This window comes from Lepidothrix coronata, unplaced genomic scaffold, assembly GCF_001604755.1.
Source record: "Lepidothrix coronata isolate B3197 unplaced genomic scaffold, Lepidothrix_coronata-1.0 Scaffold151, whole genome shotgun sequence".
Taxonomy (NCBI): domain Eukaryota; kingdom Metazoa; phylum Chordata; class Aves; order Passeriformes; family Pipridae; genus Lepidothrix; species Lepidothrix coronata.
This window is the reverse complement of record NW_016690331.1, coordinates 1,037,017-1,056,853: the sequence shown is the minus strand read 5'-3', so window position 1 is coordinate 1,056,853 and position 19,837 is coordinate 1,037,017. Positions and strand designations below refer to the sequence as shown.

Sequence of the window (19,837 nt, the reverse complement as noted above, 5' to 3'; positions counted from 1 at the left end):
AGAAGACTTTTTTGCAGATAAATCTCGTGTTAGACGTAACGTGAAACCCTGCTTTGTTTACCTTCTTGCTCATGAAGGAAGCAGATAAATTCACTGAAAGCTGAAGTCAGAGGGAGATTGTCATGGCCAGTGTCTTGAGACAGTTGTGGGTTCTGTGCTGTAACAAGAAAACCTGATTTGAGCATCCTCTCGAGGGCTGGTGGTGTAAAGAGAGGTGGCAGTGGCAAAACAGAGTCATTGCAAAGTAGTGAAGGGATGGACAAAGGGCTGTCCCCAGATGAGCCCTGAGTTAAGCTTCCTGCACAGGCAGAGCCTTTTTGTCACTTATTCCTGTATCCTGCACTCCAGAGACTGTACAGAGCAGAGTCTGGGCTGACTGGCTCAAATACAGCTCAAATACGATATATAAATGTGTGGTTTTATAGTTTATATGTATATACAATTTATTTAAAAATTTTTTGTATACATATTTCAGGCTGTAAGAATTTACAGGTGAATGTCTCAATCTGTTTAGGGAGAAAATCTGCTACATTAGGGGTTTCTGTAGCTTAGCTGAGATATAAGCAGTTTTATTTTTTCTGTAATTGGGCTAAGCACTGAAATATCTTGCCTGAGCACATTCTAGAAGTATCCAAAAATGTAGTTAAGTGGACAGACAGGGACACTGCAAAATCTCTTCTAAACATGTGGAAAAATGGTAAGAATTCACTGATAACCCAGGGGATCTCATATGCAAAAGGTATTACGTGTGTCCTGCCTCTATGCAAATAAATAAAGTGTTATATTATGATACTCAAAGCGTTTGTAGCATGGTCTGGAATTTTAATTTAGAGAGTGAGAGATAGTGACCAGGACAAGGAATCTGATGGGAGTATTGTTGCTTCCCAGTGGCAGTGTCCTGCTGTTCACTGACTTCTTCACCCAGAACTGTGAATGAGGGACAGTAATGATGCTACTAATGAAATATTCCCTCTGGCTCCTGAGGGGTAAGGGCAGCAGAACAGATGCTGTCCTGCACTATGGAGAGTGGATTTCAGGTTAGTAACAGATGAAGTGCAGGGAGTGGGAACCCAAGGAGAAATGGGAGATATATCTGGGGTCATAAACTGGGGTCATAAACTGCACAGTGAGACACATCAAACTTTTCCCCACATAAGAATCCTGGGATCCAGTACAAAGGGTCACCCAAGAAGGTGGTGCCCTTGTTGGTTTCCCCAGAGGAGGATTTATCAGTCATAGAATGGTTGGGTTGGAACGGACCTTAAAACTCATTCCACTCCCCTGCCATGGGCAGGGACACCTTCCACTATCCCGACTTGCTCCAAGCCTCATCCAACCTATCCTTGAACACTTCCAGGGATCCAGGAGCAGCCACAGCTTCTCTGGGCAACCTGTGCTGGGGCCTCACCACCCTCCCAGGGAACAATTTCTTCCCAGTATCCAGTCCAACCCTGCTCTCTGTCAGTTTGAAGCCATTCCCCCTTGTGCCATCACTCCATGCCCCTGTCAAAAGTCTCTCTCCAGCTCTTTTGTAGCCCCTTTAGGTGCTGGAAGGGGCTCTGAGGTCTTCCTGGAGCCTTCTCTTCTCCAGGCTGAGCAATTCTCTCAGCCTTTCCCCACAGGAGAGGTTTTCTATTTATGGAAACTCTGCTGGTTTCCCGGGCTGGGCAGACAAGAGCCATGTCCCACCTGCACACTGCTCAGAGCCAGAGGGATGACAGGTCCCAGGACTGCTGGATATGGAAGCATTGGCTTCTTTCACCTCTATTGTCACAGCAGACATTCCCTCCTAACCTGCCTGCCAGGCATGTGTCTGCTCCAGGTCTGATGGAATATCCCCAAAGCTGAGTCAGGAAAACTCAGAGTTGCTTTTCATGGAATTTCTTCCTTCAGCTCTCCAGCCAAAGCCAGCAGTTTTACAGAAAACTGCACTGTAGCTTGGGAATGTTTTCCTTGGCACTTCGTATGAGTTATAACTATTTTATAGCCTTTACTTTTTTTTTTTTTTTTTTTTTACCCCTTCAGCTTAATCATACCAGAAAAACAGGGGGCATAGAAAGCAAAACAGCCAACAGCCTCACACCGAAGACTTCATCCCTTGCTTTCTCTCTCTAAAAAGATACAGATAGTATTTTTACAAAGAGAAGAAAACTGGGTGACTAATGCAGGATAATCAGCATTTTCACTGCAGATGAAGAGCAGGAGGTACAGGAGAGATTAAGTAAACAAGAAGTGCTTTTCTTTGGCTTGATATAAAATGCTAATGTGATGTGGTGCTTGTGACACAGAGGAGCCCCACACAAGTGACTCACCTGCTACTGTCTCACACCTTTGGAGCCCTGCCTGGTTTGGTTTCTCACCCTGCCACCCACCCCACGTGGATGTCTCAGACACCCTGGGCTGTCTCAGGTGGCCCTTAGCAGGTATGTTTAGACAAAGAAGTGAACCAAGGTCTGGGCTTTGGCTCAGGAGATCCCTCTTTGTAACCCACAGGTGTCTGGGCCAGCCTCCAAGCTCCTCTTGTAGACAGTGGGAAAGTTGTCAACACAGCCCATGGGAGCTGTTGGGGTCACCCAAAGGCTGTGTGTGGACAGGACAAACAACTCGCTGGGCTGCGCTCATGACATGGATGAAACCTCCACCGGCTCAGTGTGAATGAAGACACCAAATCCTCACACCTGCATGGTGACACCTCAGCATAGGTGAGTTTAGCAAAGTGAATGCTGATGGAGAGGGATGAGCTTGACCTGCCCTTGAAGAGTGGCAGGAGTCGGGGTGCTTGGTACCTGCTCCTGCAGCAGATTTGAGGTGTCTCTCTAGTCTGGGACACGGGTGAGCTGGGAATTCTGCTGTGCTGTTGTAAAGCAAAAAGATATTTGGGAAACCACTGCCTTTTTGAAAGCCCATTTTGAATCCCACACACTCAAATGCTCCCTGTGTGATAACAGCTGCACGTTCAGCACGATATCTGCAGAGTTTGAGGTGAGTCTCCCATGTGATTCTGGATGCAGATGCTAATCTGGTCCTGGCAAACAAAATATTCTCATTTCAGTACGGACACAGATGGGATATATGTAGCCTATTTGAGGGGTCCACACACTGTTGAGCCAACAAAATTGTCTGTAAACAGGAAAATAATTGAGATGAGACAGTTTGATTTTTTGGGTTGTTGATTCGGACACGAACAACTGATAAATAACACCACCCAAAAAGATGCTGATGTGTAATTGATAAGAGAAAAGCATGTGATCCTTCCTTGCTGAAACAGGGACCAGGAGGTCTGATGTATTTGCTTTTTAATTGACTTTGGCTGCACAGCATTTCAGCTTTATGCTGCAGATGGGACTGCTGTAATCATTTCACAAGGAGCCTGTCCCATGTGAATCATAAATGTCTTGTGGCTGGAAGGTAATATCATTTCAGAACGTGTGGGAAGGGCTGATTTATTGAGGGAGTCACATGATGAGTTTTGGGGCTGCACAGGCTTGAGGCTTTCCTTCCAATCCTTGGAGCACAGCGAGTTGGAAGGGGTGGCAGATTGGATCTGTTTCATTTTACATCTCTGCCTTTATGAGTTCAGCAGGAGGGGGAACTAAACGCTTCCTAAAGATTTATGATGTTGGCAACTTTGATAAAATGTCTTTTATGCAACTTTTCCTTTTTCTTGCTTTGCAAGCATCTTCCCAATACTTGTCAGTGCTGACCAAAGCAAATATACTTTGAAAATCTCTGTGCACCAGGAGGGGAAAAAGCATGAGGATGAGAGAGGCAGCTGTTGTTAACAAGGTGAAGGTTAATTTGGAGGACAGCCTGGAGGCCAATTGCTGGTCACAGATTTTTAGCAGTGAGTGTGTGAAAGTGAGTAACTGTAGTGAAAGGAGAAAATATAAATCAGCAAAGCTGAAACAAAACCTTCAAGCAAACCTCCTGACTACAGCATTGGATGCTTGTGGTGTTGTCCTCTGCTACTTTTCCCAGACAATATACCTTCATACACAGGTGTGCTGGTTTAGGAGTTAACCAGCAGGGGTAATGAACCCAACTCAAAGGAGAGATTATAAAGTCAGAATAACAATTTATTAAAATAATACAGTAAGTACAATCATACAAACAAACAATTGGTCCTAACCCACAAAACCCACATGTACAACCCAGTAGCCTGGGGCATGAACAAAGTGGTGTTCCCTGGGCCCCGCTTGAGTCCAAAGTAAAGGGAGAGGGGAAAAAAAACCTGCTGGTGGGAGAGCTGTTGCAGTCTGGTCAGAAGTGGTGATTGCAGTCCAGCTGAGGTTGAGAGCGATGAGCTGCAGTCTTCCTTCTGGATCCCACGAGTGGTTGAAAAGTTCTGAAACTCCAGGTTTATATATTCTCCAGTTCAGGCAGGAATGATCAGTACTTCCCTCAGGGAGTTCCATAAAAGGTAAGAGCATCCTCCTATCTCACAGGCCTCTTAACACCTAGTTTATAGCCTGAGGAGTCAGGCTCTATGGGCAGAGGGTGTGAATAGTCTATTGACAACAGTTTCTGGGAAATGGCATGGAAGGCTATAGAATACACAGTTTTGGGTTACACCCATACCATGATGAACTGCTCTCAGCTGTGCTAACTAGGACAACAGGATGTAGCTCAGGACCAGTGCACTACAATCACACAGGACTGAGTATCTTCTGCCTGGTGGAATGTGTCCCTGCTCATGCCAGGGGGATTAGGATGAGGGGATCTTTAAGGTCCCTTCCAGCCCAATCCATTCTGTGATTCTATGATTCTGATATTTGCAGAAGACCTGTCAGATGTGTTTCAAAAGAACCCCTGGATACATTGGAAAATACACAAGCACCTGTAAGGGCATTTACAAAGCCAATTAACTTTGATGTATTTCCAACAGGAAACAATGGGAATTAAATACTCCGCCTATATGGGAATGTTTGAAAATCCCATTACGTGCCTATCTTCATGCTTAGAACACAACACACATTGGGCCAAGAGCATGGAAAAATGCACATTATTTTTGGCTGGCACTGTGTTTGTAAGCAGTCCCCTCTCCCAGGGGTTTGTTGTCAGCACAAGGTACACAACAAGATGAAGGCTAATAAAAGCCATCAGCAGATTTTAAAAGTGAAGTCCAACTTTCACCTGAGTGTCATTACTGTGGTAAAAAAGCAGAAGATGACTAGACTTGTGTTTGGGTTGGTTTGTTTTCTTTCTTTCCTTTTTTTATTTTCCCCAAAAAGGTTATGCAATCCTTTTGCTAAAGAAAGGCTGCTCTAGATTTGATGACCTTTCTGAAATACCTGCACACAGGTACCTGCTCAGAGCTCTGATCAACCTGATCTACTTGAAAATGTCCCTGCTCATTGCAGGGGGGTTGGACTAGATGGCCTTTAAAGGTTGCTTCTAAACTGAACTGTTCTGATTTGCAGAACTGAGGCCAATCCCTGTCTGGCTGCTCGACAAGGAGACTTGCAGGGATCCCTGGGAGACATAAAACCATCAGATCTCACCAGCTGTGGTCTGTGGTCTGCATTGCTTTTGTTGCACACTGCTCCTGGGTCAATTTAGATGCTGTGCTAGGAAGCAACAATCCCTGTTTCCAATGCTGGAGGTGACCAGTTGCTGTGCCAGGACCCACTGGTGACATGGCTGAGGATCAACTGGCCTCTGGCTGAACTGCTGAGCTGTAAGTCAGCAACCAGCCACCATCCCCAAGGTCTAAATGAGTCAACTACTAAATCACAGGCAAGCCAGCTGAGGGACACTCCGAATTTCTACTGTGCAAATGTTGCTTTCAGGCTGGATGTGGCTGGCCAGGATTGGGATGACCCAGGTTAACCAGTATTCCCTGCTCAGCCTGGAAGGGGCAGATCATTACCCACTGTGCCAATGATGAACACAGCACTGCTGGACCCTGAGGACACCATCCCTGCAGGATGCTGGTTCTGTTCCCTCTGACCTCGCCAGCAGCTTTATAATTTGTCATTTTTCCACCTCAGAAGACTGAATGACTCATTTGACACATGCAAATATCCCGAGTGCAATTAACTGGCTCAGCCTTTGACACGACCCCTTGCAGCCCGGGAGAGCAGAGGAGAGATGTGTCAGAGGGTTCATTCCAGAGCCTTTGGAGACTGCTGAGCACACACAGCCTCCATGGATGCTGGATGGCTCGTTAGTGTCTGGGAAACTCATTAGAGTTTTATGAGTTCTTCTTTGAAGCTTTGGCTTCTCATAGCTTAAGGTCACTACAGCACTGGTCTGTGGTAATTACACCAATGAGAAAGATTTCCTTCCCCTACACTAATTAGCAAGTGGAGAAACTTAAACCAACGTAGAATCCAAAAGATTCTAAGTTGAATTAATTAATTAGTAAAAACCATCTGGGTGATGTAGGTTTTTGTTTTAACTACCTATTTTGCCATCAGTACACAATTTATAGATATTATCTATTTTTTTTCCAAAAGTTTCCCCCCCAGATACTTTTAATCTTCCACCTCTCTGGCATTATATGAGAAAGAGAATAAAGTGAACTAGTCTATGAAAATCTGAAGGATTTATGTGAATTCCTCACTCATGAACCTACAACATCTTTTCTGCCCAGGGAAACACCATTTTCTGAGCGGTGAACTCAGAGGACTGTAATGCCAAAATTACTTTGCTTCTCGCTGTGGACTAAGAGGAAAGCCTTGTGGTGGCTGTTTGCAGGAGTGGGTACCAACATCACCGAAATAATGAGTCTGACCACAGACTGTAGTGGTCAGAGGGATATGTCCCTTCACAGCTCCTCTCTGCCCAGCTTCTGCTCCACACTGTCCTGAGTGACTCAGGACAGCCCTGCTGGGCCTGACTCCCTGGTTGTCCTGGATGTGCAGCACGATGGCACTCAAACCCAATCCTAAACTGATATCCCTACATCCAAGAAACTGCAGAGCAGCACTGCTGACTCCCACAGGGAATAGTCAGGATGAGGCAATGTGTTGTCTTCACTGGGGATTTACTGCAAAGGAGAAGGGTGAAAAGATTTAAATAGTGTCAGAAGGAAGCAATTAGTGTAGATCCAAAGTCAGCTCACACTTGCTCTCCCATGCCAGCTGGCACAGGCCTGATCTGCAACACTCAGCACTGCAAACATTTTCCTGGATGAACTTTTTGGAGTCGTGTTTCAAGGACTGAAGTGTTCATGGGTGTTCATTTCCATAATGACTCACTGAACACAAGAAGCTTTGTTTTCTTCCTACATAGTATGCTGTAAATCAGAAGCGACTTGACCAATTTTCTTTACACACACAGTCAAGAGATACACACACAGGTGGGCATGTATGGACATGTATGCACATGTGAATACATGGGTACATAGACACACACACACATTGTCAGTCCAGGAGATCCACAACCATTTCCTGGCATAGCTGAGACTGTTCCTGCTGATCCAGAAGCTACATCTGAATCATCCCAGATCTGTGCCATGAATGATCATTTTGTTGAAAGGGACTTACGACTTTAAGGAGGCATCACAAAGTAAAGGAGAGAGTTTTCCTTAAAGAGATGTGACTTTATTCATCTTTGCCTTCCTGTCAGGAGAAATAAAAGGAAGAAGCTTCTTTTGAAGAGAGGAGACATCAGCATGTTTCTAAAACCCCTGAGATGCACATGAAAAAAATACACCAGCCAAATCTTGATCATGTTCATACTTTCATAGTTAGTGGAATGACATATAATATCACTACTAGGATGACAGGATAATCTAGATTGTAAGAGACATCCAGTCCAAGCCCCCTACTTGCAGCAGGCTCAGCTACGATCACAGAGAACGTTGCTCAGGGCTTTATCCAGTTGGGTCTTGAAAAATATCTGGAGATGGGAGACCGCACACCCTCACCGGGAAACCTGCCCCACTGCTTGACTGTCTTCCTCAGGAAAACTTTCTTCTTATATCTGATCTGGCCCTTTCTTGTCACAACCTATGCCTGTTGTCCTCCTGCCCCACAGCACTGTGAGGGGCCTGGGTCTGTCACCAACCTTGTAGGTGCTGACAGGCTGTTATTAGGTCCATCCAAAATCTCTTCATTCTGAAACAGCTCCCCCATCACCTCTGCACGTGGCAAGTGCTCCAGGCTGGAGCATTTTGGTGGCCTGTGGCTGACCTTGCTCTGGTTTGTTACTGTCTTCTTGTACTGGGGTCACAGGGAGCTCCTCCCTGTGGAAACCCAGGAACCTTGGCCCAGAAATTACCTGGGCCAGGGCTTCTCTGTGTGCTCTTGTTCTTGTCCTCTTGTCCAGCCAGGGCTTTAGTCTCTGAGCTGGGATGATCCCTCGAGGATGCTTTAGGTTCCCAGGTAGCCATAGGCTTATTGGCACGTGCCAATACAAATTTGGAAATGCATGTCTTCTTGACGTAAGGGTGTGTGGCTCACCTCCAGTTCAGCCACCATCTTCATCAAAGGCTACTCTGGGAGAATGGAAGCTCTTGTTTATCTGTCTTGCTTCCAGGTATTTTTCTCCTGGGATGATTTCCAAACAGCTTAACTCAAATGAATCCATTTCTGAGCAGCCCCATGACTTGATCCCATGCCATGCCTTGGGACAGCATCAGCAGCTGCTTTGGCTGGTGCTTTGTGGAAAGGTGGGCATTTTGTCATCTCAGCTCTGATGTGCTAAATATTGCTGGTGACAGAAGTCAGCTCTCCACCAGTGGAACCAGACAGAGCAGCACAGACAAGAGCATCACCACTACTACCAGGCAAATGAGCTGGGAACTTCTTCCAGACTCCTGTGGGTGAGAACTTACAGAGTGGAAACGGCTGTTTTTATTTTCTTGAATTTCTTTGTACTAATAAAATAAAGAGTGAAACATTTTTATCCTCGAGCCATGTCTAACAGCAGAGAGAGAGTCCTTCAGAGTCTCATTTCTTTGGCCAGTGAAAACCTTACTGGCTTCAGTGCACTTTGCATGGAACTCATTGCTGGAATAAAACCCCCACTGCAGTCCCTCCAAGTGTCCTAGGCTACCTGGATCTCCCTGCACTGTCTGTAGATAATAGAGACCTGTTGGCAGGATCCTGGATTAGCTGACTTGACCCTGTCCAATTCGATTTCTCCCTAGGGAATATCAGAGAAGTAGCTGGGTAAGTGTACAAGTGTACAAGACATTCCTAAGCGACAATTTTCACCTGGAAGAGCTTAGAAAAGGTGGGACGTGTGCACAGGGTATACAGCTGCTTTTCTGGACAGAAAACTAGGAGGCAGCTGGGATTCCTGGGGTATCTGAAATGGTGGTAGAATCATATATTTAGGCAACTGAATCAAGCCCTCAGTGAGGGCAAGAGGTGTATTCCACCAAGCAAGGCCAAAACTCCTCCTGAAGCAGGTGCCTCCTGAGGGCCAGCTAAGAAGTTCTGCAGACTTTACTGCACAATTTCCTTGGGTATGTACTAAGTGTAATGGGACAGCAGCCACCTGATTTACCGAGACCAAATTTAAGTGCCTTCACCTATTTTTTGGTCTTAGATGTTCAGTGGATATTTATTTTAAGTGAAAACAGGGCATTGCAGAAATAGCCCTGAAAACACTGTTACAAAGTCCTGGTGTCCTGGCATGGATATATTCCAGTGGTTTGCTGTGAGGTGAACTCCAAGCTCTAAAGGACCATGTGAAATCAAACCCTGCAGCTAAATTTCTAGTGCCAGAGACATGAGTTCACTTCTTCAGCAGCGGAATTTCTTTTCAGCTCGGGCCTGCTGGATGTCTGGATGTCTGCTGCACTCCTGGTAGTAACAATAACCTGCAATTTCTGACAGGGTCTTCTGCATTGCAAATCCCTCTCTTATCCCAGCATGGCCTAGACCAGAGCAAACACGGAGATAATCTACATAGTTCTGACCTGTAGATATATCTGTCCCTTCAAACAAAAAATGCTGGGGCCGTGCATCCCTATTGTGGTGCATTTGATATATAAAAGCACTGACCTGGTCCTCTTTCATCAGACACTCAAATCTCAAAATCTCAAATCTCCCTCCTCTCTTTGTTATCTCATTGAGGCATAGGCAAATGAGTTAGGAGGGTCAAAAATTACAAACTTTTAATTTTTTAATTTAAATTTGCTGTTCGTGTCCAACAAGCTCCAAGTTGTGACTGAGCTGTTAGGACAGGATGCCTCCATGAGCAGGGGATTAATATCAGTGTCTTCCAAGATATCTTCCAGCCTCTGAAAATTAGACCAATATAAATCTGGAGATTTAAATCGAGCTTGTACTGGAAAGTCCTATAGAACATCTGAAGAAAATTCAGAGTAAGCTTGATAAAAGTAAAAAGATCAAATTACTACACCTCTGGTGAGATACAGGTAATGGGGAATGTATTGAACAACTTGCTTTTTTCTTCCTGCTGTTGCAAAGCCCAATGGAGGGAAGAGGAGCACAGAGGGACAGGGATCCAGTGTAACACCACGAGCTCAGAAGGGAGGCAATTATTCCTGCATTTAAACATCCTCTTGCTCAGATTTTACCATGAGGTGGTTCTTCTTCTTGGCTCCTTATCAAACAGGCTTTCCTTCCCTGATCTTAGATACAAAACCACTGTCAAGACAGGTGTCCTCTTCCTTTCCAGCGTAAAGAAAACGATGCCTGGTTTTATTGAAACCAACCCAGAGTAGTGTTTATTATTGAAAATATACAGTATTTTTGAACATCACATAAAAAGCCTGGTAGATACATTTGCTCTAGTTCAAAATGCTCAGTAGGTATCTTTGTGCAGCATGTAGCACTATCCTCATAATGCAAACATCCTCTTCTCATTACTATTTTTACAGTGCTTCCCTTTTGTATTTTTTAAACCCAGAAAAGACGTTCTGTTTTCCTTCCCCACCCCAGTCCTCTGAGCTGAAAAAAAACCAGAGACTTCCCAAAGGCTACTTACATTGTGCCAAAAGCGTGGGGCTAAGAGGAATAAGGATATTTTGTAGAGCACTTAGAGCTATTGCTGTCCTTTGCAAAATCTGTGTGTGCACAGGACACGGTGCTTGCAAGGCAAAGTGCCCCGTGTTTAACAGTCCAATGATGCCCTGACAACTCCCAGTCTAGCAAAGGGAGGAATGGGGAAAGTAGAGAAATTCGGATTTTTCACACCAGACGCTCTTTTTGTGCTGCCACAAGTTCTCAAACGACAGTTCCGCAGAGAAGAAACTTTTTACAAAGAAACAAGAAAATGGGTGGGCTATTATACACCAAACTGTTGAAACCATTGGGAATCAATGTACAGGGTGAGATGGGCAGTATGTTAAAAACAGTCTTTGTTCACCACAAAAAAAAAAAAAAAAAAAAAAGGGAGAAAAAAATTGATTGTTCCTGCCAGTGTGCTGTTTCAGACTTCGCATTGTGAACTTCCACAAAGTGCAGTCAGGGCTGAACCTGTTTCTTCTTTGAATCTGTTTTACCACCACCGACTCCAAAAGGCTTTTGCCTGGTTGCCTTAAAAAGCAGCATCACGGATACGGGAGATGAGAGTCCACAGGAATATGCCGGGCACCTCACTGAAAGGAGATCAGCGAGGACAAAGGAAGAAAGTTTGCAGAAAGGGGCTTGGGGAGAGTGAAGATCTCCGAAGGCCACCGGGTGGTGCGGGTCTGTGCGGGGCGGGTCACACGGCCGCGGTCTGTTTGATGCTGTGGAAGCTGATCCGTGTGGGAGAGGTGGGGATGGACATGGCACGTGCCACACGCACTCGGAGGGAGTGATGGTCCTGCCAGCGGTGCCACCTCTTCCTGGCAGCGGAACGGACCTGACGGAAGAAAGAGGAAAGAAGGTGAATACTTGGAATGCTCAGGTGCCCTCTGTGAAGGGACGCTGGGCAGCGCCGTGAACCTGAAAAATCCGGTAAAATAAACTGCCCAGAGACTTTTGATCTTTGAGCAGCAAAGGTATTTATTGACAGCGCTGGGAGCAAGCCAGCTACTGCTGGACAAACTTGCTCGAAGGCTTCACACCAAAATCAGCAGTTTTTATACAATTTTCATATATGATTAAGTGCATATTCATGTGATTACAACATCTATCTATACATATTAATAACAGGCGGAGTATAGGTGGAGCTCAGGCGGGGCTTGGGGCAGTGCTTCTCTTGGCCCTCAGTTTTGGTGGAAGATCCATTCTTCCTCCCATGGGTCTGGGGGCTAATTCTCATCTTCCTCGGTTTGACCTCCCTTCTCTTCTATTGTTCTCGACCCGCTCACTGAAGCTTGGAGAAGGCCTTGGCCCCAGGCCTGTCTCTTCTATTTAAATCTCTACTTTATCTTACTACATCTTAATTTATTACCTCTAGGCCTATTCTATGTTTCTTTTACCATTCTTTTAAGTTTTGGTCCAGTAGGTAGGACAGAGCGAGTACAGATCATTTAGATGTTCATAGCTTTTTAGCAGGCCCAAATTTCTCAGTTAACTCTTTTGGGCCTGGCCTCCTGTTTCAGCTGGGACAAACGATGATGTATGCCAGGGCACTGAAACATGCAGGCATTGATTCAGATGCCTAAACAGGGGTGTCTAGTTCATTGATATCCTCTTGGGTACTTCGGGAAAAACATGACTTTCACACATGTCTCATATCTGATGTCTTAAACACCCCAGAGCATTTCAAATGGCAATAAAGGCCTAAACTGAATCAGCGGAATCAAGCCCTTGAGATGGATGCACCCAAAGGATGGTGCACCTAAGGCCTCTCTGAGAGCTGATGGAGGTCTTAGAGAGCACTATCACAGGGGCTACAGCTGCCCCTGCTTCCCTTGTGTCTGAAGAATCTCGGGTGATCTGACTGTGCATTGGTTCTACAGCACAGACACACCTGACCCAGCCCCGTGAGCATCTTGTGCAGGCAGGGCAGAGCTGCTCTGCAGTCAACAGAAGGTCATCCTCAAGCAAGTGCTGACAAATGGGCAAGATTAATCCTCAACTTAAGTGCATATTTTTTTACATGGAGCACAGAGAGAGCCCAGAAACTTTAGCTCGAATATATACACATACAAGCAAGAGAAGAACAGGAAGAAGGAGTCCTAGCCTCAAACACAGCAGGAGGAAAGGCTTGAGGTACTCCTAATTTAGACCACGACCAAATCCCTGGCAGAGAAGACTCAAAGTCATAACCTGGAATGAAACACTTAAACTAATTTCTGAATACTCTTGCTGATCTCTGCTTACTGTAGAGAGGAAAACAATTCAGACCCCTAACCCAGGCAGCTAAGTAAGCCTACAAAATTAGGGGAGATAAATCTGGGCCCAGCTTCTTGGACAGTCAATGAGCCTGATGTACTCATGACACTTGGAAAAGATGTTTACATTCTGCTGCCAACCTGAAATCCAGTGAACTTTCAAAAAAGAGCATTTTTACATACAACCTCTATGTCAAGACAGGACCTCCTTTGCCAAAATCACATTTCTTTAGAAGGTGGGGTTATAAATAATATAATGTAGACATTACATCTCAACTCTTGATCCACAGCTCTGTTCCTGACCAAGAGACAACCAGTCAGTATGTCAAAGGGTATGATTCATCTCCTCCTAAACCAATTGTCCAAAATAGGACAGATATTGTGGTCAGATGAAAAATACGTATATCCTATAATTACTTATAAAATGAGTCTAGACAACTAGCTCGACTTGAGATGTCTAGATTATAAATTCAGCTAAATATAGACAATATTGACATCTAAGCCTGAATATTTTTCAGTCTTTAATGTACTTATCTTCACTGCATCCCTCTAGAGTAAAGGACTGCTCTTAGCCCTGTTTTACCACCAACAGCGTAAGGTTTGGGTATTAATAGCAGTGATGCTGTTGTAGAGGAGACCTTAACCTGGATCAGCTGCCATGGCAACCTTGCAAGGCCTGGGCTGAGCTTGCACAGTCTGTGTGAAAACCATGCTGGGGCAGGTTCTCAGCTATCAGCACCTGAGGGAGGTCAATCAAAGCCATCCTGGGTGTATCTGTCACCACCACTGGGACCGCAGGGGAGATGGAGTCAAAAAGAAAATTGCCCAAAGCTGCACAGCCACTGCTTTTCTCCATTTATTTTAAAGCTTGGGGATTGTCTTCAGGTGCACTGTGAGATCTGCTCAAAAGATGAGGAACACACTCCCCAACCCCACTTCAAACCACACTCAACATGTGTCTAAGGGTGATCAAACATGTTGAAGAGCTCAACTAGCAAAGGTATTTCCTACCCCAAACCACACACTGTCAGTGTCAGGTGTCCTGCATGAACAGGATGAAGGCCTGATGGTTAAAACCTACAAGAGTTCACAAGGAGGACAGAGAAAGGGGGAAACCACACTCCTGCTCTCAGATGGTTTCAATCCTCCCATTGCTAGGTGGGCTTTCAGGGACTTGGACAGACCCATGGTCTGGAGCACTGCTGCTTAGAAACACTGCAGTGCTGTGGTCTGGCACCAGAGAGTCCCCTTTTAACACCAGCTTTGTCCATGAAGACACCCCATTGAGGGTTTGTGAGTACCAGTCTGGAAATATTACCCTCTGTGGTGTCTTGTCAGGGGAATCCTGAACCTGGAAATGTGACTTTTCTGTTAGAACCCTTATAGAAGTCAGGGACTGGGCACATTGGACCCAAGGATTTCTTTCTTTGCTTATTACCTCAACTGTCTGTGACCTGTGCCAGTGCCATGGTCTAGTTGACATGATCATAGGTTGGACTCGATGGTCTCAGAGGTCTTTTCCAACCTAATTGATTCTGTGATTCAAGACAAGTAGGTGCAGATGTTTAGAGTAAGGTGAGGAGAGTGGCCCACTGTTTTTTTTTCTTTTGATTTTGAATCAATGATTTGTTTCAATACAAAATAATAACAAACTTAATAGGGGTCAGACATAACCTAATAAAACAAACAATATGAAGGAATAGGACTGGAGAAAGAAGAGAGAACATCTAATGAAAGAGGAACTAAAATTAAAAGACAGCACTGCCATGAAGAGCATGATCATCACGAATGATTTTGAGATGAGAATGAGAACAGTGTGGTTAAACAACAGTGCAGGGGATTTCTGGAAGAGCCTCTCATTATGAAGTAGTGGCTACAGCATACCCTCACTAGTTTCAGGATGGGGTTTGCTCAGTTTACAAAACGAGTTGAATGAGACACTTAAATGAGACAGGCAGAGTCAGAATGGACTGATTCAGTCACATTGGGCTACAGCAGCAGCCAGCTTGGACTGCTGACCTTCCCTGTCTCATCAAACCTCACTGGATCACTGAACCCTCCTGTGAAAACATGAGCAACAGTGGGAATATGTGTCATGGTGTTGCATTTTCTGGAAGCTCACTATTTGTAAACCTACCGTGGTTCTACCTGGAGGGAAAAGGGATACTTATTTCTGATTCTGGATGTAAGGGAGGATATAATATACACCCAAAGGCAAATCCATGTGCCAGAGAACATGTGAGGGGAGGTTGCACCTCATCTGAAAGACTGATGCCTAGTTTTGGCCAGTTATCACAGAATCCTGGAATGGTTTGGGTTGGAAGGGACCTTAAAGATCATCTAGTTCCAATCCCGTCACAGACAGGGACGACTTCCACTAGACCAGGTTGCTCCAAGCCCCATCCAATTACTGGATCCATTATTTATGTTTCCAATGTAGGCAATGGTGAAAGAGAGACAACCCCATGAGGATATGACTTAGACACGTGGAATTAATTAGTCCTTTTTCTCTCTTGCTCCTCTGGGTAAAAAAACCAGCTTAAATAAATGTTGGGCACCTAAGACAAAGGGCATAAGTAACATGTAAATTGTGAGAGCACTGTCATGGGAAATCACCTCACGAAGAACACGGGACCTGAAATGCAGAGGGATATTGGCTCCTGAATGCTCATTTCTCTCCAAACGTCACCAAATGCTGAGAGAAAGTTTTCCTTCTTAATTCTGGAGTGAAATTTGGTTTTTCTCAGCAACTTGTGTGAACAGATACTTACTCAGCCAGTGAAGCCAGATTAGATTTATCATTTGTGCTTCAAATCAAGCCAGTCAAGTCAAAAAAGAGTCACCTGGAGATGAAGATGTGAGTCTAAACAAGGAGTTGTCCAAATGGCATTTATGATATTGTTTGAGACAGGATAAAAAGTAGTAGCAAAAATTCTGCCTTCTTGTACAGCTGGAGCCATTCCCAATGGACTGGGCACATGGAAATAGACTGCACTTAGAGGGGTGAGGGCAAAGCATTTCTTAATGACAGAATAATTCACTGCAATTGGGATGTGACCAGAGTGCAAGCAGAAAAGGTTAAGCTAAGATTTATGTCTTACAATTGAAGTCAGAATCAAAATGTTAGCTTAACTTTAGGTCAGAAAAGAAAAAGGAAAACTGGCTGTGACTACTATAATTAAAAAAAAAAAAAAAAGGACACCTAAAAAGCTATCACACAGTGGAAGAGTGATAGAAAAAGAGAAAGTAAAATTCAAACGTGGTTGTTAATCTCCGTAAGAGATTAATTCAGTAATTCATTAAGCATTGGTAGAGTCAGGACCATGCCCTAGAGTCAGCATTAGCACATTTATGACCTAAAACTACCAGCACTTGCCTGTAATAGGCCAAAGATGCTACAGACTGCCATCAGTGCTTAGAGCTTAACAAAGGGGCTCTGGAACACAAATTATCAGCCTCACCCCTATGGAACTGTAGTTGCTTGAGAGGACCATGATTATCTGAGGAGAGAGCTCAGGTCTCTGTGCTGATCCCTGATCTGTCTTTTTCTTGCAAATTTTCCTCTTTCAGAATTACCCTTTCCAGCTTTTTGTGCTTTGTGTACTGTGAATAATTACAGTTCCTGAGCGTGTGGTCAAATCAGATTTGCCAGTGTATTTGTGCCTACGGAGTGTGGGCACTGCTTTAGAACAGTCAGGAGAAAGGATTTGGATAATGGGATGGAAATAAATCAGTGGGTGATAGTTTTTCTCTCCTGATTGGATCACCTAACCCAGGACTTGTCAAACCGTTAGATCACATCTGAAAAATCACTAAAAAAACACATCTGATAAAAAATATTGTTGAAAGCCTCTCCTCCTCCTCCTCCTCAGCAGAATAACAACAAGAATGATAGAGATGGAGAGAAGGATGAAAACATTCAGAGAAGGTTTGCTTTTGATAAAATGACATCAGTTTTGTACTGCTATTACCTATGCCAGAGACTGGCTGCTGGCTAATTTCTTGCAGCCATCCATTAGAAATGAGCTGAAGAAAGAGTCTTCAGTGACATTAAAAACAATTTTTTGGAAGAAAAATGTCATGTCTTATTAACAGAGAGGAAGAAGGCTTGATCCATCTAAAGGGGCCCATTCACTTGGGGTTTGACATAATAACACTAAAACATAATAGTATTGTAGGTGCCCGATAAGAAGATCTGGAATAAAGGAGCTGTCATGGTAGCAGAAGCTGGAATTAAGACTGTTGGGATGCACCATCCTCTGTCCCCAGGGACACCTGGAAGTGTTGACAAATGCAAGGTAGAGGGACAGCAGGTACTCTCTGACTATAGGATAATCATGGTGTTCAGCAGTCTGTGACTGCATAACCCAAATTGAGTTCTTGCCATGCTCAAGTGCAAGTTTTTATTCCCAGAAAACCCAGTCTGAAGGCAAATGAAATAAATTAAGATTTTTACACCTCAACGGCCTTTGAAACAGGCTGATTTTTGCTTTATGAAAACAGGTTTCAGTGTTCAAGTGTCACCCACACTTAAGCGCTTTGTGCCGTGTTTCAGATCCTTGTGCTGCAGTTGGAGGTAACTGGAGAATAACTTTCGACTTTAAACATCTTTAAACAGCAGTGCTAATGCTCTCAGAGAGATAGGAGTGTCTATATATATATTTTTTTAAATAAAGTACATCACTGAGCAACGACACCTATGTCCTACTGCCCCCTCTCACCCTACTGGAATGGCTTTACAAGGCCCCCCTAGACCCAACCTCTCAGGCCCAAGAAGCTCATGTTACCATTAAACTGAAAAATGTTGAACTAAACATCTCCATAAAGATGCCATTATCAGTATTTAATCCCCCTAAGGTCAGGAAGGGAAGCAGTCAAAACAATCTGCAAGGCTCAAAGGAAACAAAAATGAAGATCAGGTAGAACTTTTTTTGGGTTCTTGGTTGTTTTTTTTTTTTTTTTTTTTTTTTTTTTTTTGGTTTTTGGGTTTTGGTTGGTTGTTGTTGTTGTTGTTTTTTTCCCCAGCTGGCCTAAATCTCACCACTATTTATGTAACATTGTTAAGTTTCTTTTTCTCCCTAAAACTATTATCCTGCTTAATTGGTTTGCAATTCCTTTTTTTTTTTTTTCCCCCAGAGTCTTTGGCAGCAATTCCATACAACCTGGTAACAGGAGGAGAGTTTTCCAGCACCTGCCAGGCTGGGATGTTAAAAGTTTATTTCAAAGATCTCAACAGTGCAATTTAGTTATCCTATATAACTGTTTGAGAAGCTAGAACAATTCTGACTATTTATAAACATTTGCCACATATTTTTTTTTGGTGGAAGAATATGCTGCTCTTCTCTTCTGGGCCACAAAGGACCAGAACTAATCATGAGGGAGGGGGGCCATGGATGCAACCAGCCCAACTCTGATTTTGTTGTGGAGTGCTCTGGAATCGTGTTCACAACAGCAGTGGTGTGATGGAAAGGAAGATGGGGTGGGGAAGAACCCTCAGCCCAGATGGAATTAAACTTTAGCCCTCTAGTCCACCTCCATATTCATATTTATTCAGAGATTTTAAGGAATGCTTAATGCATGTCCTTTGGGCTCGGGATGATTAATGTCAAGTCTGCTTGGATGGATGGGCAGGTGAATGACTAATCATTCCAGTGTTGATTCAGAGCTGGCAATTCTAATGAATACCCTCCCAAGATGATCAGATCAAAGTAAGCCACTTTGAGCTTAATAGGTTTTGAGAGACAGATGGTGCTTGGGTAAAGGGTCACCACGCAAAAAAATTAAACATATTTATCCTTGCCTTGCACCTTGTTGTGAGAATAATTTACAGTGGCATCTGATCTATTCCTCTCTGATGATGGTTTCCAAGTCAGCTAATTGTTTTCCATTTTAAATGTTAATTCATAGATGATTATTGATATTGAACAGACAATACCAGAATCTGAGCCCTGCTTGAGATAAGAATTCATGTTTTGCAGGATGATTTCAGACAAAGGCCTGGTTAGATACTTACTGCTCCAGGACATGGTTAGAAATGAAGGACGGCAATCTTATTATGGATATAGGATTTGTGAATTACAGAATAATTAAGGTTGGAAGGGACCTGGGAAGGCCTCTGGTCCAATGCCATAATCAGAGCAAGTCCAACAAACAAATTCTACCCAGCTTTGAAATTAGGTCAGGATCTTATCCAGTCATTTTGAGTACAAACAAGGACAGAGATCTCAAAACACCTTTGAGTCTCTCTTCTAGTGCTTAAACATCCTCACTATGATTTTTTTTTGCCATATTTGAGTAGGATTTCCCTTGTTTCCTTCATTAAATTTCTTTGTGTAGCCCCACATCAAGCACAACCACTTTATAAATTTAGGTTGTGCTTAAACACCATCACCTTCATTCACAAGCCCCTGTAATGGGGTGGCTGTGCTATGATTTCCCACTAGGCTGGTAAGGTTTTCAAGGATTAGAGAACTCTCTGAGGCATCTGGTGGTTATTGGAAATGGCATAAAGGACCTAATAACAAGGGTAAGTGTTCTCTGAAGACGGGGATTCTTATTCCTCCGTTATCCTCCTGTTTCCATCATGTCTTTACTGAGGTAGCAGGAGTGGAGTAGCCCTATCACTGAAGTTCTTGTTCCTCTGGAAGT

At 44.0% G+C, this 19,837-nt stretch overlaps 1 protein-coding gene across 2 annotated transcripts in view; it reads right to left on the bottom strand.

Moving 5' to 3' along the window:
* Positions 1 to 10,601: 10,601 nt before the first annotated feature.
* CRHR2 (corticotropin releasing hormone receptor 2) overlaps positions 10,602 to 19,837 on the bottom strand; it is a 130,402-nt gene continuing 121,166 nt past the window's right edge. For both annotated transcript variants that reach the window (XM_017828682.1, XM_017828683.1), the window contains one exon: positions 10,602 to 11,769. In XM_017828682.1, coding sequence (XP_017684171.1) covers positions 11,629 to 11,769 — 141 coding nt within the window. In that variant the 3' untranslated portion in view covers positions 10,602 to 11,628. The remainder of the gene's footprint in view (positions 11,770 to 19,837) is intronic.